A 26264-nucleotide genomic window follows, 5' to 3' on the forward strand; every position below is an offset into this window, starting at 1 on the left:
TGTGATTGCTCAAACATATATTTTAAAAATCCTTTTTGTAGTGATATAAAAGGTCAAGGAAACCACCTTCAGATTAACATGCCTTCTTTGCAAAACTACCTTCTCAGGAACTATAAATATTTTATGGACTCCTAAGAGAGAGCACAGAAAACAATGTTTGCTTCACATTCAAAGGCTCAGAAACATTTAGTCATATTTACACCACAATGAAACAAAAACTAAAGCCAGAAATAACATTTTATTCTTACTAGTCTTACCATAGAACATGTTGGTACCTCAATTTTCTTATAGCTGTAAACTTGTTAACCAATAAACATATTCAGGCACCTTGAGATAGTTCTCTCAAAAACAATTCACTCATAAAAAAGAAAAGCTTCATCTGACTTACATAATTTTCCGTAAAGCTTTTCTGCAAGATTTTATCTAAAAGCCATACTACTTTCACCAGTTCCACTAAATGTAGCACAATGCTTTCACTCCTTAGAATGTTTGCAGTTCCTCCTTTCCTATCTGCTCTCATGCAATCTATTTGAACCCTTGTAAAGAAATAAATATAAAACTGTAGTTCTTACTTTACCAATCTGTTCATGTTGAGGGGCTCCTCCAACTACCTCAGTAAGATGCCTACTCCGAAAATGACCAGCTCCAACTGAGTATCCTTCAAGAAAACGGAGACAAGTATGACAATCATCATCTGCAATGGGTAACATATATATCAAAAATCCACTCAGAATTAAATAAGACTGAATTCAAAGTGACTACAACTGAATGACGTTTCAAGAATATTTAGCATAGCAATACCCAAAATTAGTCATTCATGACATGCTTTAAGCAATTATTAATATGTGTGTTAGGATGAAACTAGTCATGTGGCTTATATTTTCAAGTCCTAGAAATTGAAGATAGTACCTTTACATTTGGTGAGTCCTGTGTAGTATCAGGACACACAAGCTTCTAGGGTTACAACTGAAATATTTTAGAACATATAAAATATGACACATTAAGTAAAAAGTTTCCTAAATTTCAACTTTTTTGTCATGCAACCTCCTATTGTGATAAAATTTTATGGGAAAATATTTTTATTATGTGAGAAAAGGAATAATACCAAGAAAATGTTGAATTGCAAATGAATTCCTTCTGTTTGAATAGTACTGCTTTTCTTATCATTATTTCTGAGGATAGGCTGCTCACACTTGAAGCACATATGGTTTAACCAAATCTGTACTTTCTAAGAAACTATAAGAGCTTTCCTTTCACTATAACAGGGAAATTAATGTCAGAAAAATATTGTGTTTCAGTTGTAACATAGACTACAAACTATTTCACCACTCACTTATTAAACAAGAATAAAATTAAGAATAAGATAAAAATAGTGAAGCTCTGAGAGACAGTTTGTCTTTTTAAAGGCCACTGGCCATTTTGACCTATTGAAAATACAATTTCCGCCTGACCAGGCAGTGGTGCAGTGGATAGAGCATCGGACTGGGATGTGGAAGACCCAGGTTCGAGACCCCGAGGTCACCAGCTTGAGTGCGGGCTCATCTGGTTTGAGCAAAAGCCCACCAGCTTGAACCCAAGGTTGCTGGCTCCAGCAAGGGGTTACTCGGTCTGCTGAAGTCCCACGGTCAAGGCACATATGAGAAAGCAATCAATGAACAACTAAGGTGTTGCAATGCACAATGAAAAACTAATGATTGATGCTTCTCATCTCTCTCCATTCCTGTCTGTCTGTCCCTGTTTATCCCTCTCTCTGACTCACTCTCTCTCTCTGTAAAAACAAAACAAACAAACAAACAAACAAAAAAACAACAAAAAAACTCCTGAAAATACAATTTCCCTGATTTATAATTATTAGTATCTGTACGAAAGACTATAACTTGAGTTTGTCAATTTTTAAAAAATTTTATTCAGACAATTAACTTGAACAGGGTTACATTGATCAATAAGAAGACTACATAGGCTTCAGGTAAACATTTCTATAGGTTATCATCAGACTTCTCAGCAGAAACTCTACAAACCAAAAGAGAGTGGACCCAAACATTCAAAGTAATGAAAGATAGAAATTACCAGCCAAGAATACTATATCCATCAAAGATATCCTTCAAATATGAAGGAGAAATAAAAACTTTTATAGACATACAGAAGCTGAGAAAATTTATCATCAGAAAACCCCCACTGCAGGAAATACTCAAGGGGGTTATTTGACCAGACACAAAGAACAAAACAACTCCAAACTACAAGTAAAAGCTCCAATGAGTTTGTTAATTTATACAGTACCTAAGTAACTTCCAACTTTTACTTGATTTTGTTTGTTTAAAAAAGCCTGGTATGTATTTGCAGTTATATTGTAGACGAAAAGAGAGCCAGTCCAATAAGCTGATCCCGGAGCTCCCATCACAATTAAATCCTGTAAGAAATAAACAATTCATTGTCATTTAAAAGTTTAACCTCGGCCTGACCTGTGGTGGCGCAGTGGATAAAGCGTCAACCTAGAAATGCTGAGGTTGCCGGTTCGAAACCCTGGGCTTGCCTGGTCAAGGCACATATGGGAGTTGATGCTTCCAGCTCCTCCCCCCTTCTCTCTGTCTCTCCTCTCTCTCTCTCTCTGTCTCTCCTTCTCCTCTCTAAAATGAATAAATAAATAAAAAAACTAAAAGTTTAACCTCACTACCCCAAACCTCTTCCAAATATACATTTTAAGTAGGGACAAGAATACATTTTAATTATAAATTTCTAAAATCTGAGCATTTTATGAATTTAAAAACACATCAGGAAAACAAAACAAAACAAAAAAACAACAAAATAATGCCAGAGAAGCTAGTTAATGGATTTTTAACCTAAAAGTAGAATTTCTAAGAAGAAATTCTGAAACTCTCACTTCACACCTATCAGCAGACTGAAAAATCAAAGGCAGAATCATTGAACACTAGAGAAAGCTTTCAGGAGAAAGGCAATGTGGTTTCTATTAAAGTAAATCATATCTAGGTAATTCATTAGTGTCATTATAGAGATAATCATGTGTTGCGAAAGAGAAAAAGTGGACTTAATTTATTTCAATTTGCAAAAAGTCATTAAGTAGTTTCCTTAATAATGTTAGCTTAGAAAAAAACAAGTCCAATGAACTTTGAGGCATATCTAATGACAAATAAAAATTTAGAAAAAGGAAACAGAGGGAAGATTGGAATAAGCAGACAGTTATCTAGTAAAATATAAAAACTTTCAACAATCAAACTTATTTAACATATTTCTAAATTTCCTAAACAATCCTGAATTTCAAATAAAACATTAATTTAAAGATGGTCAATTTAAAGTGTAACTTTTTTTATTTTTTGTTTTTTACATAGTACTATAATAATATTTATGAAAGTGTTAACCCAAGGCTTGATACTGACTTCTATATTGATTCAGAAGATATCCATAAATTCATAATTGGCTTTTAAAGGAAACTGGGAACTTTGGAGATTGAGTTAAACTGTGATCTTTCACTGGAGTCACTGAGTGACTAGAGTGGTTGAAAGAGAATAATAGAGTTTGGGAATATGTCTGATTTAAGAGGTTAAGTCTTTCAATCTCACAATTCTCATAATTTTAATAAAAACTAAATCCATATGCTTCTTCCCCCCCTCAACAAGTAAAAGTAATATACTTAGATATTTTCAATGACAAAGTTATCTGAAGAAAGAACTATAGCTACTTTTAATTTATATTAAATTCTCAATGAAAGTAATAGCCTTTAGTATAGGCTTTTTATTGATGTTGTGTGGCACAGCCATCTAATATTGAAATTTTCTCAAAATATATGTCAAATACTGAGTGGTAAAAATTAAGCTGTAATTCTGAACTTTCAAATTTTTGAGACGTTACTCAGATGTTATATCATTTTTATTGTAAACCATATCACCAGTCTTTTAAGTCTTCAGAAGAATTAAATTCTACATCTAAACATGCATAGAGGCTATTTTTGGAACTATTACCTCTGTGTAAAAACTAGATATTCCAACTTGACATGATGCAAAATTTTCTCCAAATTTCTTCATATAATCTAAAACAAAGTAGAACAAAAACAATTCAGGATTTCATTTAAAAATAAAAATCTGCATAATTTTTATCTTATAAATTCTTAGATATACAAAGCCATTTAAAATCTATATTTTACACTATCTCAGTTCTTAAATAATAGCTCTGATAAAATTTAAAACCACAAATCTATTTTATATTAACCTTCTAAATATCCCTTTGAAAAGCAGTAAAGATGCCTAACCCTCCTCTTCGTCATGGGGAGAATATGCAGCACACTCAAATTAATCTCCAAATGAGTGTCTAAGACCGAAGTCCAAGTTTCCATTTCAAACAGGCCTCCTACCCTGGCCAGGGGCTGCTAGACTAGGCAAATATGATGGACTGCCAGAAGCTGGGACCTCCCCCTGCATCCCTGAGAAGCTCTGTGGTGGGGCTCTGCCTAAGACGCTTCTGCATGCACCACCGCCTCTCCTGGATGCGCTGCACGGGGCCACGCAGCAATCTTACTGTTCCAGGCTCTCTCCGTTTCCTTGCTACTACAGCTGACTAGGGGTTGAGGATAGGTGACTATGTCAGGACACACACACACACACACACAAACAATAAACAAACTTAAACAGGGGCCCTACCTCTGCCGCCAACCAGTTTCTGACCAAAGGTAAAAAAAAAAAAAAAGAAGAAAAAGTATTCATAGTGACTATTGCCCTCATTTCATAAGCCTCTCCCTTCCACATTAATTTGCAAATATAGACAGATATTTGGGATCAGACATAGCATGAAAATCTGAGTTTGGGGCCCCTTGTGCTATGAGAGGGCTGAAAGACTCTTTTATAAAATTTGGCATTTGACTCAACAATTGCCAAAATTTCTTCCACATCTAAAATTCCATAAGTCAACTATTTAATTTCATATATTTTTCAGTATATGAAATCACCAACCAGAAGTCCCTTGTTATCTACGTTATCTTCTCCTGAAGAACTGACATATATAATTAAGCCTCTATGAAAATGAGAATCGGTACCGCATCTTTGCTTTGGTTTTGCTAACTAGAAAATTTCAATGAATTGCTAAATCATTTATGATGACTATACTCTGTCATGGCTTTTTACTCCTTTTTAAAATTGTTTTTATAAATTTCCCCATAATTTTAGGTGCCTTATGTTTATGCCATCTTGAATTTTTTTCTGGAGAATGTGGCTAGGTATATCTGAGCAAAAATGAGAACTCTACTGTGAAAATATTTCAAAGCATAAATCACTGGGAAGAAGAGGAGGATAAACATGCAGAAATTTAGACTGAGTTTTACTACAGTTAAGAATTTAAATTTTCACCTTTTATCTCCTTGACAGCCAAAGGCAAATCAGAAATATACTGTTCACAAAAATTAGAGGATCAGGGAATGTGCAGAAACTCCAGTACTTTCAGCCTTTTGTACAGTGCATTTTCACCAATAAAATAAAAGTTGGTTTTGCATTTTATTTGCATAATCCAGCAACTTCTTTGACTTGTCGTTTGCTTTGCTGATGTCTTGTTTAATAAAAAAACAATGCTTCTTTTTTTATCACTTCATATTCATTTTGAAAAATCTCCTATTTTTTATGAGCAGTATATATAAGCTTCTCTATGACATCAAATGCCAAAGAGGAAAGACCGCAATATTAATAGAATCAGTAATTAAATTTGCTTACTTGGTCAAAATTTTCTAGGTAATAGGTATTTTGTTTGGAGATGGGGTAATCATTTTAGTTTCAAAGGTTGAAAATTGGAATACATATAAATGTAATGCTGAGTTTTCCAAAGACACATTTTTAGAATTTGTTCTGTTGCAGATATAATTTTTAATGCTCTGTTGACATTCACCCCAAATTTCTTTCACTTCAGTTGTTTATTTATGCCCTAGCTCTGAATGCATTAATGCTACTAGGGCCTGGAATTTTTATGGGAAAATCTTTCAAACTTATAATACCAATCCCTTGTGGTTTCAAAAAATAAAAATGTGAATTTGAAAAAAATAAAGAAAGTAAAAAATATTTGCTTCCATTACATTTGATTCTTTCTGAATATTCTTTGCAACTAAAAGTTAAGCAAGAAACCTAAACAGTTTTCTTGTCTCTGATATGACTTTTCAAAGTGAGTTTGTGATTTTAAATGTTCCATATATGTTGAGCATTAGACTCACTTAAACTGAATTGAAAATGTATTTAAAGCAAAAGTGGTATCAACTTGAATCTAGAATTATTCAAATTAAACTGTAGAATTTCCTAAGAACACAAAGTGCATTTATGAAAACTAATATTGTAACTGAGAACAAAAAGAAAGAATACTTTAAGTAGTTAAAAAGAACATAGCTATTTCAAAAATCCTTTCCCCGCATATCTAAAATTGAAAATAATTTTTTAAGAATTAAGTCATTCACTAGTTTCTCTTGATCCAGTAAATATCAAAACCATGTCTTACCTCGATAACATGGAGCTATTCTTTTACTCAGTTCTGTTCGTAAATCTGAGGGCATTCCATAGCAAACACCCGTGGGGAGCTTATTTTCATTCTTTATATAAAATATATTTTTCCATCTATGCCCACAAGTCTGAATAAAACACAAAGTAGACCAAATGACATGAAAATGATATTCACACCCAGAATATATGGCTTCATGATGCAATCGGTAGACCAATCCCAATAACCTACCACAATGGATCCATTTTCTCCTGGCTGTCTGGAAAGTGTGACCCCTAACCATTGATTGTCTCTTTCTTCCAAACAAGTTTTTCCACAAGGTTCTCCACCAGGGCTACCTACAACATTTGAAAACAATGTTATCATCAGTTACCTTGAAAACCATGTTATTCTAGGAGAGCAGAAGTAATGAATACATCCTGCTTATCCTCACTGTTGTTTTTTATTTGTTTAGAGAGGAGAGAGAAAAGCGAGGGAGGAGCTGAATGCTTCAACTTGTAGTAGTTGCTTCTCGTATATGCCTTGATGTGCCCTGACCAGGCAGACCCGGGGCTTTGAATCTGTGAGCACCTCAGCATTCTAGGCTGGTGCTTTATGTACTGCACCCCCACAGGTCAGGCTCCTCCATGTTTTAACTTCAACCATCTGTGAAATGCCCTCATCTCCTGCTTCTCTATCATCTTATATTTAGTACACAATGTGGGATAAGTGTGAGTTACTAGGTCCCATCCTGTTTTCTTTTTTTTTAATTAAATTTAATGCAGTGACATTGATAAATCAGGGTACATATGTTGAGAGAAAACATCTCCAGATTATTTTGACATTTGATTATGCTGTATACCCCTCACCCAAAGTCAAATTGTCTTCCGTTTTCTGTTTTCTCGCAAAGTGATTTTTATTTGTAGAAATGACTGCTAACATCATGAAGAGATAGCCTTGAGACCAGTTTATATAAACATAAACTATGCAAATATATACAATGGCTGGGTATAATGCTTGGCAAACTATTTGCACCTTCATCTTGGTCATTTACCTAGCATTACTGGCTACATTAAGAATAAAAGAGTATCGTCGGCTCTGGCCAGGCAGCTCACAGTGTCCTCCCAATATACCAAGGTTGCCAGTTCAATCCCTGGTCAGGGCACATAAAAGAGTCAACCAATGAATGTATAAGTAAGTGAAACAACTAATCGATATTTCTCACTCTTTAAACAATCAATAACTGAAAAAGAAAATTAAAAGGCAGTATGGTCTTCAGCACTGAAGCCACAGTTTATTGAAGCTAGCAGGTGATGATTGAGTATGTGGAAATCAATTGATGGTGTATAATTAGCATGGTAATAATGACTAGCATTGAAAACAAACTACCTTCTGATTTACATTTAGTTGACTGTGACTTTTCCACAAAGAAAAAAAAAAAGACTTGAAAAACCAGATTATTTCAGTAGTAAATAAAAAACTTCTATAGGCACTTTGGCAAATGCATGAATAGCCAGAAAATCAAACATAGAGAAAATATTACTCATGGACAATATAGTACTCCCTAACTATACAAGGGAAAGTAATCTACATGGTGATCTTTTTTTTTTCTTTTGTTAGAATGACTTCTATATCTTATGACATCTTAGTCAATATCTTAAGATTCTTTTGCTGTTATTTTCTACCCTCTTTAATTGCCATGTGACGGTCCTAGCCCACCTAAACTTAATTTCAAAGACAGGTAAACAGATTTACATTAATTTGACTGAAAGAATGTGGAACTTGAGTTTGTTTATTTCATTTTGGACACTGGTCACTGAAACCAAGTTTTCACACGTTTATAGGAACCATTGTCTAAATTAGGCAGTCTCCTCCTATAACCTTAACCCCTACAAGAAGCCTCCTGAGCAAACTCAGAATACCTACATCAATAAGGCTAATATTTTGAAAGTGAAATTTTGCAGAAACTCTCCTGGGTAGAGGAGATTTTATTTTAAGGAGTATAGGAAGATGTTTGTGTACACACTTGTTTGTTCCCCAAAGTGTTGTTCAGGGAAAGCAACAAAAACCTCAACGCAGCTGAACTGAAGAAAACTTTCTAGCCCCTTCGTTGAAGATTCTGCTTTACTGGGTCCAGGTGAGGCCCTGACTACTTAGGAGATTCACATGGTGTGGAATGTGGTTTTGATAGAATATGGATTATGCAGTGGGCAGATTTCTTATAGAATAGGGACAACTCCTGCCTACTGGGTATGGCTGCTTGGAGCACAAGACTGAAAGGAAGACAGCTAGAAGGAGAATGCTGGGCTTGATTTGCAATTTCTATTTGGAAGAAAAAGAGACCATTGCTGCAGCCCAACACTTGGGAAAAATAAGATTCTACTGGAAACATAAGGTTTCTATGTTAATACTAATAATAACAAAAGGAAGGGAAAAGGAAGAAAGAACTGAATTGTGTGCGTTGGGTAGGTAATTTCTCACACAAAGTTGTGACTGTGACTACATGTCAGCATAATTGAAAGAAAGTGAAAGAAAATGACAAAATGTTAATTTTTATTATGATGTAAATTTCAATTAGACTTTTTTACAAAAATTGCCAGTTCTTTTTTAACTAATGTCAAAAATAGCTGATAAATGGTAGACTGTTTACCTCATGCTGAAGTTTCTATTATTTACCCCTTAAAATTCTTCAATGAAGTATCTTCTATGAAATTATCAAAGTCTTCTAAATTTACAATCACTCAGGCAACTGAGCTGAAGAAAAATTAAGGACTAGAGGAAGGAAGTCACAAATAACACATCTATTAAGATGTGTTGTGACATAAAGACACTTTCTTTCATCAAAATCATACTCAATGTTTAGAAACAAAGTTACTGTTCTAGAAATGTCACCCCAAAGTGTAAAAATAGTGAACATACAATAATTTAGAACCACACAATACCGTGTAAATTGCTTAAGTGACCAAAAAGTTTTTATGTGCCAAAATAGTGAATTGTTCTTGTCTGTTTCTTGGCTTTTTCTTTTTAAATTTTAAAATGAAGACTGAGAAACTCATGTGTGATTAAACTGTTTTCTGTGGCCATAGACGATTCCACATTGTGTCCTCTGTTTTCATTGTAGCTCCACCAGGTGACACCCCAATATTAACACTGCTCGGAATCTCACACTTAGATTCACACACATTGTAACCAAATGTCACACTTCCTTACTTTATCAATGTCAAGTGCCTCAAACATCTTTCTCTCCACGTCTGAGTATCTCTCATATCTTTGGGACTTACACCAACACCCTGGCCCCGTTGCCAACCCCACCTCCGCTTCTCAGGCTTTTGGCCTGAATTATACCAGTTTTCCTGCTTCTTCAGCTTGCAGATAGCACATCATAGGACCTTCTCAGCCTCCATAACTGAGGGAGCCAACTATACCTCTCCTCATAGTTAAAGAACTGGATAAATCTCTCTACCTACCCTAGTGGTTCTGTTTCTCTGATAAACCCCGACTAATACAAGTACATTAGTTATTCACAACTATCCCATCTATTTCCAAGGCTTAGTAAATAATGACCTAATTCATTTTGATCAGTACTATTATTAGCCCGCCTCAGTGCATAGCCTAGAAACGTGTTCTGAAAATGGTGAGTCAATAAAATGAAAAACAGTTCAAAGTTTCGACTATTTAGTTTCACTAAGTATCTTCTATTTGTGTTCCATATCTTAATTTGAGATGTGTGTACCAAAGGTTAGATGCACAGGCAAAAAGGAAATTTACAAAACAGGGAAGTCATGAAACAATTATCCTTCCACATAAGAAATAAAGACGAATTCTATATAGTGAGTAACATGCCTTCTGTCAACCAATGGTAATACCTTCAGCATTGGTTACAAGATAGAATCTGTTCAAAGAACAGCTGTAAGTCCCCACTACCACGCTGGGTCTTTTCTTAATTTCCAGGAAATGTTTTACCGTTCTCTTCGGCAGTACCTGCAGAATCTTGCAGAGAAATAAGACGTTCACCACATCAGCTTACACCCAGTGTCTTCTCCACAGCTTTCCCCTAACCTTACTTGCTCCTAAATCCACTCTTTCGTCCTGTTGTTCTCAGCCTTTACCGGACATTGGGATCGGATCACCTGGGGAGAGTTCTGAACAAATACTGACTCAGATTGGATTGCTCTGGGTTGAGACCGAAACGTGAGAATTTTCTGAAAAGCTCGCCAGGCAGCTGTAGTGTCCACTGTACTTGTGAGCCACAGCTACACAATGTAAATGGTTATGCCTTTTCCTGAATTATATCATATTTGAAAAAAAAAAACAAAACTACTTCCTTTTAAACATAATAATAATACCTTTTGGTCCTTTTTGGTTTCAGCTAGATATTGAAATAGGATATCAAATGTGAAATATATTTTCTTTATGTGGAAATCCAGTACTTCTAACTTTGCCAGAAATGATGATTATTAAAACTGTGTCGTGAGAAAGCTAATTCTCATGAATTTCCATGACAGAACATTAGAAACTCTTATTATCTTCATATTTTACCCAAATGTCATGCTGAAAGGATTTATAAGCTGGTTCTCAACTCAGCTCATATATTACTATTCTAAACTTACTAAATCAAATCAGCTTCATAATTGAAAAAAAATATTTTACATGGCTTAACATAAAAGAGGTCAGCAGAAATTAACATGTGATAATTTTCCATGCTTTTATACAACTAGAATGACTAATTCTTAGCAAGTTGAATTCATTTTCCCAGTAGACATTAAAAATACAAAGCCATACAGCCATGGCCGGTTGGCTCAGTGGTAGAGCCCGACATGTGCAAGTCCCACTTTTGATTCCCAGCCAGGGCACACAGGAGAAGCACCCATCTGCTTCTCCACCCTTCCCCCTCTCCTTCCTCTCTATCTCTCTCTTCCCCTTCCGCAGCCAAGGCTCCATGGGAACAAAGTTGGCCCTGGGCGCTGAGAATGGCTCCATAACCTCTGCCTCAGGCACTAGAGTGACTCCAGACGTTAGCACAAAGCCCAATTTGGTACATTTTTTTTTTACCACCCCTCTTTTTGTTGTTGTTATTCTTTAGTGTCATTGTTCCAGGTGTCAATATACGACAGAGACTATGGAAGGGTATCAGTCTTGAATGTCACCTCCATGAGGGCAGATATTCTGTTGACTGTGACATTCCTGCAGCATAAAACAGGGACTTACAAGCAGAAGGCAGAAACAAAATATGTATTTCCTGAGGGAAGAAATTCTGAGATACATTATATCACCACAAAAATGTTTCCCTAGATTTACTAATACTTTATTGCAGTGATTCTCAACCTCTTTTATTTTGTGGAACACATAAAGTAATTACTAAAATTCTGTAACACACCAAAAAATGTATTTTTTTGCTGATCTGACAAAAAAAATAGGTTTAATTTTCATTCATGTACATCAGATGGTTATGGTTTTGTTGGCTGTGGTCATTTTTTTATTTGACAATCTAAGGGAAAAGAGGTCAGTGGCCCTGACTAAATAGCGCAGTTGAATGCATTTTCCCAATAGACATTAAAAATACAAAATAATAAAGTTTTTTTTTTCCAGTGCACCAGTTGAAAATCGTGTCTTTGCTGCAAAAATTTTACCAAACTCTCATGGACCTAAACTTTTGACAAGATCTTTTTCTTCATTACTATTCTTCCTTACTTCTCTTCTAAAATATTGCCTTAAGTTTTAAGACAGTAACAGATGGTCTGAAGGGAAACAGTGTTTGCAGGTTTAGAAGACCTTTGCAAAGTGGGAGAAGTGAGCGGGCCTATTTAAAACTGAGTCAGCGGGTGTCCACAAGGGGTGCCTATCTCAGAGCCTTTGTGCAAGGATTATGGGGAGTAAATGAGGTATGTGTGTGAGGTACCTGGGCCACAGCCCAGCCGAGAAAGCAAACAGATGTTAGTGAACGTTAACATTAGGATTATTTTAAGGACTAGTCTAAACATATGAGTAAGCCATCCATATGTCACGGCAGACATGCTCCTCCACAAAGTACTTGTGGCACGTTGCTGTCATCAGTGAGGCCTTTTCATACACATTCACTCACTTCTCACAGTAGCAGCAGAAGACTATTTTGTCAATCCCATTTTACAGATGAAAAGAATTAAGTCTTAAAGAAAAAAAAATAACTTGCCCAAATCCATGGGGCTGGTCAATAGCAAAGATTAGAACCAAGAACTTGTCAGAAACAGAAGCTCTGTTACTTCCCACAACCCTACAGTATATACAATAGAAGTCTACAAATATTTAAGATGTATAAACTGACTGAAGTCAATGTCACTTTCTAAATTTTTTTCATCATAAAATGTGTAAAATATCAGAAACTGGCTCACAGACTGGAGAATCAACTTTAAGAAAGATGTCCTTTACTTGGTCCTTATCTTGCCCTGCTCTTTTCCTCGGGTTACACCAGCTCTCAGTGCCTTGGCATTTCCACTGAGGAAAGACGGATACATATCAGACTCGAGGTTCTTTCTGTTACTTGTTGACAGCTTGAGTGAAACACTGTGCATAGGGGTGCCTGGGACTTCTGGATGCAATGACATGTTTGCTTTATCTGCCTGTGTACGGTGCTGTGACCTCCCCATTGTTTCAGACCTTTGACTGGGGAGCTCAGTTTGGCTTTCTAGCTACTGAAACAACATATATATTTCTCTGATCTTCAAAATATGTGATGTAATTTCAAGTTCCAGAAAAACAGTAAAAGTCCTTACCTTTTTTTTATGTTGAAGTTCTATTCTGCTGAAACAAAAGTCCTATATGTCTCAAACTCTTCCACTCTTTTTCTCAAATAATCCTGAAAAACGGATGACTATCATTCTATTCTATGTTATATAAAGAGCCCTTCATTCAGGATAGCTCTATTCAGAGAAGCAATAATTACTCAGTGAAAATAATAACACAATTCATCTCTCTACCTAAATTAAGAATATTAGAAAAATATTGGGGCTAAAGGTGAACAAATCAATTCAAATATTATAGATTATAAGACTTACTATTTCAGGTTTATGAGAAAACTTATGGTTGTGCATAGAAGACTGCCTGGCAACTAATATGTGTTCAATAAATGGTAAATGCTTCTGCTTCCCAACATAACCACATTATGTTGATTGGACTATACCAGCAGGGGGAGCTCTCAGTGCTGAGAGATTTGATCAGCAGCCTTCAGCTCTTGAAGCTTAGTGGCCCCTTTTAGTTTTTCTTATCAAGCTCTAATAACAAATCCATTATATTACATTTACCATACTAAACATCTTACTTTTCCCGTGCATCTAATGTGATGTTTCTAAAGATAATAGTAATATTATGAATTCAATAGTAATAACAACGATTTTGAGTAATAAAGAACAAAATACCCAAATTTTAGAGGTGAAATGGGACATAGGAATACTAAACTCCCAAACCACAGCCTCTAGCTTGTCTAGTGGGAAACAAGAGTCAAACCTTCAAAATAAACATCAAAATTAGAAACCGTTCTCAGAGTACTTTCTCTCTGGAAAGACAGGTATTGAAATGTCATATTCTCAGATATCCTAGTCAAAAGTCTAATAATGGCAAGCAATCATGCTCGATTTATGTGAGAAGCAGCTCATATAATCAGAGCCTAAGAAAGCCAGCTATTTCAGTCCTCTTTTTTATTTCATTTTATTTTATACACTCTTTTTAAACTTTATTTTACTTTATTGTATTTAGAAAGTGAGTTCAACACTGAGGGAAACATCCGCAGGGAGCAGTGCCAAGTCTCAGTGTTGTGGTTTATAAATCTGAGGTGTTTCTGAGTCTCTTTGAGGCCTCCGAACTCTAGAGAACCAGGACGCTGTGAGTCTAGGTTCAAAGTCTCTTCCGGGGCGGGGGGGGGGGGGGGGGGTGTCGTAGGCTCAAACTTCATCAAATTCTTGCAGAAAACCTATAAAAACCCTTTACTAACTGCAGCAGAAAAATATACTGCAACTGATATATTTGGTGAGTAATTTAGAGAGAGACCATAGTCTTACAATATTACAAAAATTACTACATCTTTTCTCAGTACCAGTCACACTTTTTTTTTTTTTTTTCTGTATTTTTCTGAAGTCGGTAACGGGGAGAGACAGACAGACTCCCGCATGCGCCCGACCGGGATGCACCCGGCACACCCACCAGGGGGCGACGCTCTGCCCACCAGGGGGCGATGCTCTGCCCTCCGGGGTGTCGCTCTGTTGCGACCAGAGCCACTCTAGCGCCTGGGGCAGAGGCCGAGGAGCCATCCCCAGCGCCCGGGCCATCTTTGCTCCAGTGGAGCCTCGGCTGCGGGAGGGGAAGAGAGAGACAGAGAGGAAGGAGAGGGGGAGGGGTGGAGAAGCAGATGGGTGCTTCTCCTGTGTGCCCTGGCCAGGAATCGAACCTGGGACTTCTGCACGCCAGGCCGACGCTCTATCACTGAGCCAACCGGCCAGGGCCCAGTCACACTTTTAATGTGTGTAAACATATATATTAGCTCATTCAGTTTTCACCCCACTCTCAATGACTGGGTATTACTATCATTATCCCAATTTTACAGATAGAGAAGCTAAAACAAAGGGAGATGGAGCATCTTGCCCCAAATCTCATCCCTAATTAGTGGAGAAAGAAAGGATTTGAACACATACTGTTAACTGTCTGTTGACGTGATCATTAATACCATGATCTGCTATTAATACTTTCCCCTGCTAGCAGAAAAACCCCTGCAAATGTTGACATTATTAAGAATGCTATATTAATTTTATTTCTATAATAAAACTACTAAGATAATAACATTTATTTCTAATATTAGAAAATAAAAAAAATTCTCTACTTCCATGGTTTCCAGTTAATCTTTTGGTCTTAAGGATTCATTTGAAAAACTATCACTAATACACGAATATCATTTTGAGTGCCTTTGAAATAAAAAAATAAATAAACCAGAAAAATGTAAACAGAAAAATACTCCAGGGAAACCTGCTCTAAATGCTGGATAGTCAATATTGAGGTTCTGTGTTTGGTTTTGGAATACACAGAGTAGGACGGAGGATGTCAGGAAGACAGCAAGGCTTGTCAGTCAGGGAGTGTATGGCATTGTCCTGTACTGATGGCGCATCAGGCTGAGATGAGGACATCTCTCTGTCCAGAGTTTAAAGGGTAGGATAAAAAAATTGCAGAGGCCCTGGCCGGTTGGCTCAGTGGTAGAGCGTCGGCCCGGCGTGCAGGAGTCCCGGGTTCGATTCCCGGCCAGGACACACAGGAGAAGCGCCCATCTGCTTCTCCACCCCTCCCTCTCCCTCTCCTTCCTCTCTGTCTCTCCCCCCACCCTCCCGCAGCCAAGGCTCCATTGGAGCAAAGATGGCCCGGGCACTGGGGATGGCTCTGTGGCCTCTGCTTCAGGTGCTAGAATGGCTCTGGATGCAACAGAGCGACGCCCCAGAGGGGCAGAACATCACATCACCCCCTGGTGGGCGTGCCGGGTGGATCCCGGTGGGGCACATGCGGGAGTCTGTCTGACTGCCTCCCCGTTTCCAGCTTCGGAAAAATGGAAAAAAAAAATTGCAGAGAAATGACTGCAAACAAAATCTAATGAGGACCACAAAACATTTACAAGAAAACAAAGAATGTTACAAGGATGAGGTGGACCTAGAAAGATTTCACAGAGCATGTGCTGGAAAGGAGTCTTCCACCAGGGTGTCTAATGAACTTCACACGTTATTTCCCATGAAAGAAATGTGAAACTAAGTCTACGTGCTTACTCTTTCTGACAATATTCATTGTAAATTACAATTTCTATAATTTATAGGAATACAGTTTCCGATCTTTTAATAAAAACTTGGGGGGAGGCAAACTGAGAGCATCAGAACAAACACACTGCATTATTGAGCTCAGACCTGTCATTGGTGAGATCACTTCCATGTTTCAATTTGATGTTTCCAGCTACTTTTATTTTATTTTATTTTTGTAATTTTCCGAGTGAGAAGTGGTGGGGGTGGAGATGGGGGGGGGGGAGGGAGGCAGACAGACAGACTCCTGCATGCGCCATAAGCCAAACCAACCAGGATCCACCTGGCATGGCATGCCCACCAGGGGGTGATGCTCGGCCCCTCCGGGGTGTTGCTCTGCTGCAATTGGAGCCATGGAGCCATCCTCAGCACCTGGGCCAACTTTGCTCTGATGGAGCCTTGGCTGCTGGAAGGGAAGAAGGAGATAGAGAGAAAGGAAAGGGGGAAGGATGTAGAAGCAGATGGGTGTTTCTTCTGTGTGCCCTGGCCGGGAATCAAACCCAGGACTTCCACACGCCAGGCCAACATTCTACCACTGAGCCAACCGGCCAGGGTGATGTTTCCAGCTACTTTTAAAATAAAGATTCCTGTTTCTAAAGATGGTCAGTTTCAAGCTCCCTATCTCAGGAATGGGTATTACTGTTTAGATTGCCTGGTGCATAAAAGATGGACCCTTTGAAACCCAAGGCTACCTACATTTCTTGGAATGATGCTGATGTGTGCAATAAAGAATTGCACCTAATTGCACCAGAAATCTCCACCCAAATTGGAGAAATATATCCATCCATTTCACGGTTATTGAGCTTTTACTATGTATTCATCAAAACTGGTGAGGGCCTGACCAGGCAGTGGCGCAGTGGATAGAGTATTGGACTCGGATGCAGAGGACCCAGGTTTGAGACCCCGAGGTCGCCAATTTGAGCGCGGGCTCATCTGGTTTGAGCAAGGCTCACCAGCTTGGACCCAAGGTCGCTGGCTCAAGCAAGGGGTTACTTGTTCTGCTGAAGGCCCAGTCAAGGCACATATGAGAAAGCAATCAATGAACAACTAAGGTGTCGCAACGAAAAACTGATGATTGATGCTTCTCATCTCTCTCCGTTCCAGTCTGTCTGTCCCTGTCTATCCCTCTGACTCTCTGTCTCTATGTAAAAGAAAAAAAAAATGCTTAGAACTGAAAAAACTCAAGCTGCAGAAGTAAAAATAAATTATTTAGAAAAAAAAAACTGGTGAGGACTGACTTAACTACTCTTTCAGGAAACCATCTCTCATTATCCAAACAATTTCTCTCTCCCAACCCCCACGGAGTATGTCTCTATCATCACATTTATGACATTTTCTCATAATTATCTGTTCACCTGTCTCTCCTGTCATCTCAACTGAGTTGAGGGCTTCAGCCATGTCTTATTCAACTTTCCATTCCCAGTACTTAGCATAAGTTATTGACAAAATTTACTTAACTGGTGAATAAAGAACCTAGTTAAAAGATGTTTAAGAAGATGGAAAGCATACTTTCTTTATATTAATAGTTTTTAAATGAAGGAGATTGTGTGGGAGGTCTCATGTCAGAATCAACTGTGGAATTTTTTCTAAACTTTCTTGGGTATAAGTAAGTGTATTGTTTTGGGTTAATTTTTTTTTTTTTTTTTTTGTATTTTTCTGAAGCCAGAAGCAGGGAGGCAGTCAGACTCCCACATGCGCCTGACCGAGATCTACCCAGCAAGTCCACCAGGGGGCGATGCTCTGCCCATCCGGGGTGTCGCTCTGTTGCGACCAGAGCCACTCTAGCACCTGAGGTAGAGACCACAGAGCCATCCTCAGCGCCTGGGTCATCTTTGCTCCAATGGAGCCTCAGCTGCGGGAGGGGAAGAGAGAGACAGAGAGGAAGGAGAGGGGGAGGGGTGGAGAAGCAGATGGGCACTTCTCCTGTGTGCCCTGGCCAGGAATTGAACCCGGAACTCCTGCATGCCAGGCCGATGCTCTACCACTGAGCAAACTGGCCAGGGCCTTGTTTTGGGTTAATTTAAAAATAAAGTATGTCCCGGGGTATGGGGGGAGGAACTTTTTTTTTTTTTCATTTCTCTCATTTAATAATTACCACATCCTGCTGAATCTGTCTTTTAAATAATTGTAGAATTTCTGTTTTTCTCCACTCCTACTGCCACTGTCTTGACCCATTCCCTCCAAAGCATCCATTACTCTGCAATCAGCAGTATCTGTCTAAAACACAAGTTCAATCTTGTCACTCCCCAGGTTTTAATCACCATTGGACAAATTCATAACCTTAGGGTTTAGGAAATTGTACCAAAAAATAATCCTTGCTTACCTCTCCTACCTACCATCCACTTCACCCTCCCCAGTCCAACCGTATGCATTTTTCTTTCAGTTTAAAGACGCCATGCTCTCAGAGACCACAGGCTCTTCACGCTTACTGTTTGCTCTGCTTGGTCTTTCCCAAAACTCTTCCTCTGACTGACTCCCGAGTTTTACTTCGATCCCCACTTGAACATCATTTCCTCAGAAAGACATTACCATGTTATCCTAACTCAATTAAATCTTCTAACCATACTTTTCTATAGTAATCTAAAGACACTGTCCACCCTCTGGGGCAAGGATTGTGTTTTGTTTGTCTAGGTCCCAGCCCTTCATCATCCCTCAGTAAGTGACTGAATGAATATCTGACCCATATGTACAATGGGTTGCCATATCTGACACCAGAACTATTGTCATGGGGAGATATTGTTTTAGTTATTAGGAATATTACTCTGTAATTAGGTAAACTAAGGCAAAAAAAAATGCATTTAGAAAACCTCATCTCTTAAATTAGGTGGAAGCCATTCTTTTAAATGGAGTTTAGGAAATTGCTGGAAAACAAGGAATTTCATTCTCTTTACCTTACAGTTTATTAATGAGGCTCTCTATCTTGATTTTCTGCATAATTACCATAACAACCTCTATTCAGAGATGATTTTTCAAAGTGACCAGTTTCTATCAACTCAGCTCCATAAGCTATAATTTAAAGGGTAGTAAAAATGAAAATGAAAAGTTACCAAGAACATATTTGAAGTTTCAACAGTGAGAGATTTGCCTTTTAATTCCTGCAAATCATGCAGAAGTGAGAGCGAGGTAATCATTAGTTTAATGATGCAATGCTAATTGACTTAACCTTTCCCACATAGGTTATGTAATACAAGCCAGGAAACTGGCTAAGGTAATATAATTTCCAGAAAGAAATCTGAAGGGGAATAATGATGACTAATTTGTGATGGGCCATTGTTCTCTCCAGGAAGAAAAAGAGAGTAACATGCAGGTATCTTAAAGATCTAGTAACTATACTATACTTGTCTAGAAAAGTAAAAGTCTTATCCATTCATGTTCTCTACAGCAGTGCTGTCAAATAGAAATATAAGACAAGCCACATATAAAATATTTAATTTTATAATAGCAACATTAAAAAAGTTTAAAAAAGTGAAATTAATTTTAATAATATATTTTATTTAACCTAATACATAAAAAATATTATTTAAATATGTAATCACTATTAATTTCTAAAATCAGCATCTTAAAAAATTAGGAATATTGTTGTTTTTCTACTGTTTCCAAAACTCAGTATGTAATTTACAGTGCAGCACCTCTCAGGGTAAACCAAGTTTCATGTGCTCAGTAGCCACAAGTTGTCTTGCTGTGAGTAGTGTAACTATGTAACTTTAGAATCTATTGCCCAAATAAGTGTGTAGGGGGGGGAGGGTATTTCATACTAATAGTGGCAACTCCAAAGTAAGTCTGAAATGTCTTTTGAATTAAAGACAATTTTAGACAATTGTCTAAAGACAATTAAAGACAATTAAAAAAAATTGGTCTTTAAAGACCAATTAAAGACAATTTTAAAGTAAAATTTTATAATCATTTATATATTTTATTATATTTTAATTCTTTGAATATTGGTCATCCATGAGTGGACTATGATTAAGTATAGTAATGGAGTAATTATTTGTGATGCGTATTTTAACAAACATCTGCTATCAAAGTTTCTTTTTAAAAAGCCTCGGCAAGGATGCAGGCTGTGAGTGGAAAAGCTACTGGATATGTAGCAATTACTAGGACAACAGTGTGTGTTTATACCTATTGCCTTGAAAAACCCTCATGAAGAATAGAAAAAGAAAAAATCATATGATCTCACTTATATGTGGAATCTAATGAACAAAGTGAATTGAGGAAGGGAATAGAGGCAGAGGTGGGGTCACAGGGACCAGAGGGACAGCTGTCAGAGGGAAGGAGGGTGAGGGGATGGTATCAGAGAAGGTGAAGGGATTAGTGAAATTATATATACATAACACAGAGATACAGATAACAGGACAGCAATTCCCAGAGGAAAGGGGGAGGGGAGTTAAGGGGAGGGGGACAAATGGGGTGTAATGGGGGACATGGAGGAGGGGGTGAGTATGTTATATTAAGTGGGACATTTGAATCCAGGTTAACACAATAAATTAAAATTAATAAAAATTAAAAAAAAATACTACATAGTCCACAAACCTGAGATTCCTTCAACTCCTTTGGTTACCAATTTATTGTTTTCAGTGTTTCCTTTCTGAACTTTGTCTTCAATCTCTTATTTTACAGCTATAAGTTATATCTGAGTTTGTTTTGAGTAGAGATATACAATTTTTTTTTTTTTTTTTTAGAGTAAGAAAATTTAAAGAAAAAAAAATCTGGTGAATTCAACATGACTATATGTGTTTTAGGAAGTAGAGTATATGGATTTGGTTATAAGTATGATTGAATTCTTTAGGTATTTCATGAGCCATAGACTTATCAAGCACATTATTTAAAATAAAATATTTTTAGTCAAATTTTACATTCTAATATAATCACATATTTTTAAAAAATGAGTTTTAATGAGGAAAATTATTCTTTGAATTTGGATAGGTAGTAATTTTTCTCTTTTAACTGTGTTTTGTTTTGAGGAATAATTTTTTAATTTAAAAAATCATTGAATTTATTGGGGTGATAATAGTTAATAGAATATAGGTCTCAGAGGTACACTTCTATAATATATCATCTGTATATTGTATTGTGTGTTCACTACCCCAAGTCTCCTTCCATCACCATTTAGCTCTCTTTTACCCTAGAGAAAGTAAAGAGAAGATACACTATTTCTTTATAAAAGGAAGAGAAGATATATCATTCAAAACATTGCATGGGCCCTGGTCGGTTGGCTCAGAGGTAGAGTGTCGACCCAGTGTGTGGAAGTCCTGGGTTCGATTCTCAGCCAGGGCACACAGGAGAAGCACCCATATACTTCTCCACCATTCCCCTTCTTCTTTCTCTCTATCTTTCTTCCCCTCCCGCAGCCAAGGCTCTATGGGAGCAAACTTGGCCCCGGCACTGAGGATGGCTCCATGGCCTTCACTTCAGGCACTAGAATGGCTCCAGCAGCAGGGGAGCAATGCCCCAGATGGGCAAAGCATCGCTTCCTGGTGGATATGCCAGGTGGATCCTGGTCGGGGCACATGCAGGAGTCTGTCTGCCTCCTCTGCACTTCTCACTTCAAAAAAATAAAAAATAAAACAAAAAAAACATTGTATGAAAAATAACTTCAGCCCTAGCCGGACAGCTCAGTTGGTTAGAGCATTACCCCAATATGACAAGATTGCCGCTTCCTTGGTCAAGGCACATTCAAAAATCAACCAATGAATGTATAAATGGGTGAACAACAAATCAATGTTTCTTTCTCTCTTTCTCCCTTCCTCTCTCTTTCTAAAATCAATAAATAAAAATTAAAGCAAAGAAAACTAACCAATTATTTTGCAAATATTCAAAGTTATTGCTACAGCTGTTAGTGTTCCAACCAGTGACTGAATAGAAATTTTGATTTCCTCTTTGCTTTTCATCTCAGTAAATACCTTTTTTATCCATCCCAAATATAAAATATCCCTTTTCATTTCTAATTACTTCTCTTATTCACCAATCAGGTTAATGACAAACTTTCACTTTGCTTTTATCATCCAATAAATCTTCACTTAATTCTTGTTTGCTATACATTTACTATGTGTTCATTTCTCTGAGGGTATTTCTCTAGCTGAGCCCTATATTCCTCAGGTTCCATAGGTTTTCTTCAATTCTGACAAGCATTACTATCTGAAATTTTATATAATGCTAGGACATTCCTCCAATTAAAATACAAATATCTAGAAATAGATTCAGTGCCCTTCCAGGCAGGAATTAGGTGCTAGATACCAGCAGTTATAATGTCATAGATCAGGAAACTACCACAGGACAATAGAAACGAAAATTTCCCCTCTTCAGGCCTTGTCAGGTCCTTCCTACAAATCAAGGTTGCCGGCTCCCCTCCCTAATTCTTTATCCCACACTCCCTCCTGCAATGGAAATTACGTTTTTCAGAATTATTCCAAATGAAGAGGTCTATGAATGTGTTATGCTTTCCTAGTCTGCCTTTTGGGGTAGAAGAGGCTTATAGAGAGGCTGGGGTTTCAGGGGTCCCCAAACTTTTTACACACAAGGGGCCAGTTCACTGTCCCTCAGATGGTTGGAGGGCCGCCACATACAGTGCTCCTCTCACTGACCACCAATGAAAGAGGTGCCCCTTCTGGAAGTGCGGCGGGGGGGGGGGGGGGCGGATAAATGGCCTCAGGGGGCCATATGCGTAGTTTGGGGATGCCTGCCAACTCCTTTTACAGATGCTCTCCGAGTTAAAAATAAAAATTCCATTATATACATACATACTTTATTTGAATTCATTCTAAATGAAGGCAACCAGCTTTCCCAGTTTTAGAAAAAGCAAAGACTACCATAAAAAGAAGAAAAAAAGGTGAAAGGTGTAGTAACTAGCTTATCTCAAAAGTCTATTAACAAAAATAAATATGAAAAAGGTACTCATTGTAACTTTTTATTCACCTTTTACAGATGAGTCATCAGCTCAGCAGACAATATACCACACTCTTCATTGAATTTTATTTGCATTGAAGATGCATACCTAAAGGCACAAGGCTTGGTCTTGGGACCCAAGCAGACCTGACTTTGACTGGGGGGGGAGGGGGGTCCCACTTTCCACTCACTAGCTGAATAACCTTTACTTGCAACCCTTTGAGTCACAGTATCTTCTTGTGTTAAGTAGAAACAATGTCAACTATGTATGACCTAGTAATGCTCTGAGGGGGAAAAAAAAATAAGCAACATATACAGTAGTGCCTAACAGTGTTTGGAATGAGATAGATCTGAATTAATATTAGTTCCTCTTTCTTCTTCCCCTGCCCCCATCCCATGTGTTTTTGCAAAGCAAATTTTCTTTTCATTTTGAAACTTGAACTTTCTCCCCTCCCCCTTCAGAACACATTTCCCAAGTCATCACAAATCTAAGACACATTAAGAAATGACTTCAAATGAGAGGTATCCATTCAACATAAGAGTTCTTAGAGAGAAAAGCTACTAATTATACGTTAAGCCTCAATTTAATTATACTAACCATTGGGATGCCAATTTTTACTGTGCTCTTCCTTTACTATATTATAGAGTAAGTATAGCTGTACCATTTTCTTTTTTAGAAAGCCCTTAGGCTGAATGACAGGATATGGGATCAATTCCAACTGCTATTCCTGATCTGCCCCTTAGCCTGTTCTCTTTAATAAGGCTAGGAGGTCAAAGATAGAAATAAAGTTCCGTAGCTTAGCTGTGTCCTGTCCTTAATATGCTGAGACGTTAAAATGTGTTTTATACATGGGGGGGGGGGGGGAGGGGGGAAGAACAGAATGTGTTGTAAGAAATGTTCCTCTACATAGTTTGTTTAGTCAGAGTTTTGTCTGAGTAGTGCAATCATTGCTAGGAGCAAAAGGAAGTAAAATACTGATCGAAAGAAGGGGACCACTTTTATGTAAAAAAGTGAAGATGGTGTGGAGTTAGGAATGAAAAACACTCTCTTTAAACTGGAAGTCACAGGCAACATTAGTTTTTCCAGGACTTACACTACCCTGGAGTCCTCAAGTTGGGCGGGGGGGGGGGGGGTCACTCACTCTCTCACTCTGGGTCCCATATCCAACTCACCCAGCTGGAGCTGTTCACAAGTCTGGTTTGGATTCTTTCCGATGCGGCATCTGTAAATCGCCCCGGGATTGACCACTGAAGTATTGGTGAGCCAGTTGGCTGTGGGAGCCCCCACTACGAGCCTACAGCGAGAAATGAGCACATGGGCTGGGCTCAGACGAGGGCTGTGCTGCCCACCTCACTCCTGGTCTCAGCACACATGCAGGTGGCAGCAGCACCCCTGCCCCTCCACCCACCTACCCCCACGCACCCAACCGGCCACCCTTAACTACCAGCTCCCGGGCCATGTGCCAGAACGCACCCTGGGCGCTGCCACCCCAAGATTAGTTAGTTTCCCGAACAGATCTCCAGCGAGCTAGCCATCGCCGCGTCCTCTTCAGTCTGCTGGGCGAGGAAAGTTTGAACCCGGCAGGGAATCCCGAGGCACTATTCATCCCGGCTCTGAGATGCCGAGAGCGCCGCGGTCCCACGCCACTCACCATCGGTTCGGCCCGTGGCTGTGCAGTACCACCGAGTAGCCGAAAAGGGTGTTAGGGGTGCCCCGATAAAGCAGCGCGCTCTCGGTGTCCACGTTGTAGGGTCTCCCGGTCGGGACCCCCAGGCACAGCAGCAGCATCACCGCCGCCGGGACGGCGGCCCTTCGGGGGCCCAGCCCTCGCCTCGCTTCTCCAGCCATGCGCTCTTGGAGGGGAACATTCAACACCAAATGGCACTGTTCCGAAGTTGTGCAGGATGAGACGCCAGCCAAGGGGAACAGGGCCCCAAGCGGAGAGGTTCAGCGCATCCAGTGCCAGCAGGCAGGAGGAAAGGAGGGAGGGAGAAAAGGAGGGACCGTCAGAAAGAGGGAGGGGAAATTGGACCTCTGGCGGAGCAATAGGAGGCGCCTGGGATCGCCCGCCCGCAGGACCCCGCGCCGGGTTTCCGCAGCAGGGAGGTGCGGGCGCACTTGTGTTCCTGGGCGCGGACTGCTGGGTGGGGTCCCGGACGTGGTGCTGGGCGCAAGACTGGGTGCCTCAAGTCTCCCCCCTCACGAGCGGCTGTAGGGGGCGCTGGGGGACCTCTGCTGCTGGACGCAGGTCCGGTCGGACCTCCCCGTCCCCTCCAAGAGCGTGATGACTTTGGTGTTAGGGGGCTTTGCAGGCGTGCGGATGGAAGGGTTATGGGCTTCCCCTTTTAACCGCGGTTGGGGCCTGGATGGGAGCGATGTGGCCCCAACCTGACTCGTGCACAGCCTTCTATGAGCGCAGAGGCCCCACGGCCTGCCAGCTCCGCTGGGGCGTAAAGGCCAGCCACAAGCTGGACACTAGGACTGCGGTGGGGAACCGTACAGAGTTTTAGTTGCCACTTAGGCACTACATCTGACTTTGGGGGTGTAAAAATAACCAGAGGATCACAAATTTAAAACAAACAAAAGGAACGCCTGAAGGTGCCTTGAGATACTTTGGTCACAATGATGTTATTCATGACTCACACTTCCTCTTAAACCCTGGGCTGCCTGGGGGAGGAGGCAAATTTAACAGTCAGCCTCTCGGGCTGATTGGCACAAGGCTGTTAAGAGTTCTGCAGTGCAGTTGGGATAAGAAAGCACTGTAAGCCCTAGCTGGGTAGCTTAGTTGGTTACAGCATCATCCTGACAAACCAAGGTTGCACATTCAATCCTCTGTCAGGGCACAAACAGGAATCTACCAATTAATGTATGGATAGGTGAAACAACAAATTGATATCTCCTTGCTCCACCCGCAAAAAAGCATTTTTTTTTTAAAAAAAGGAAGCACTGGTGACTTGCCTCACTTTAATGCTCCCCTTGTCCATGCACCCACCCAGTTACCACCAGATATCCAGTGTCAAGAGACAGACACAGCCCTGGCCGGTTGGCTCAGTGGTAAAGCCTGGCATATGGAAATCCCAGGTTCAATTCCCAGAAAGGGCACATAGGAGAAGTGCCCATCTGCTTCT

The 26264-nt window shown here is 39.2% G+C and overlaps 1 protein-coding gene across 1 annotated transcript in view; it reads right to left on the reverse strand.

Annotated features, from left to right (window-relative positions):
- ITGA4 (integrin subunit alpha 4) overlaps positions 1 to 25450 on the reverse strand; it is an 87653-nt gene extending 62203 nt beyond the window's left edge. Inside the window, exons 1-7 of the mRNA XM_066233688.1 lie at positions 24788 to 25450; positions 24309 to 24430; positions 6709 to 6815; positions 6478 to 6607; positions 3975 to 4042; positions 2278 to 2407; positions 573 to 658 (exon numbers count right to left, since the gene is read on the reverse strand). Of these exons, the coding sequence (XP_066089785.1) occupies positions 573 to 658; positions 2278 to 2407; positions 3975 to 4042; positions 6478 to 6607; positions 6709 to 6815; positions 24309 to 24430; positions 24788 to 24984 (840 nt within the window). The 5' untranslated portion in view covers positions 24985 to 25450. The remainder of the gene's footprint in view (positions 1 to 572; positions 659 to 2277; positions 2408 to 3974; positions 4043 to 6477; positions 6608 to 6708; positions 6816 to 24308; positions 24431 to 24787) is intronic.
- Between the last annotated feature and the right edge of the window lie 814 nt (positions 25451 to 26264).

Source organism: Saccopteryx bilineata, chromosome 5, assembly GCF_036850765.1.
Source record: "Saccopteryx bilineata isolate mSacBil1 chromosome 5, mSacBil1_pri_phased_curated, whole genome shotgun sequence".
NCBI classification, from domain to species: Eukaryota; Metazoa; Chordata; class Mammalia; order Chiroptera; family Emballonuridae; genus Saccopteryx; species Saccopteryx bilineata.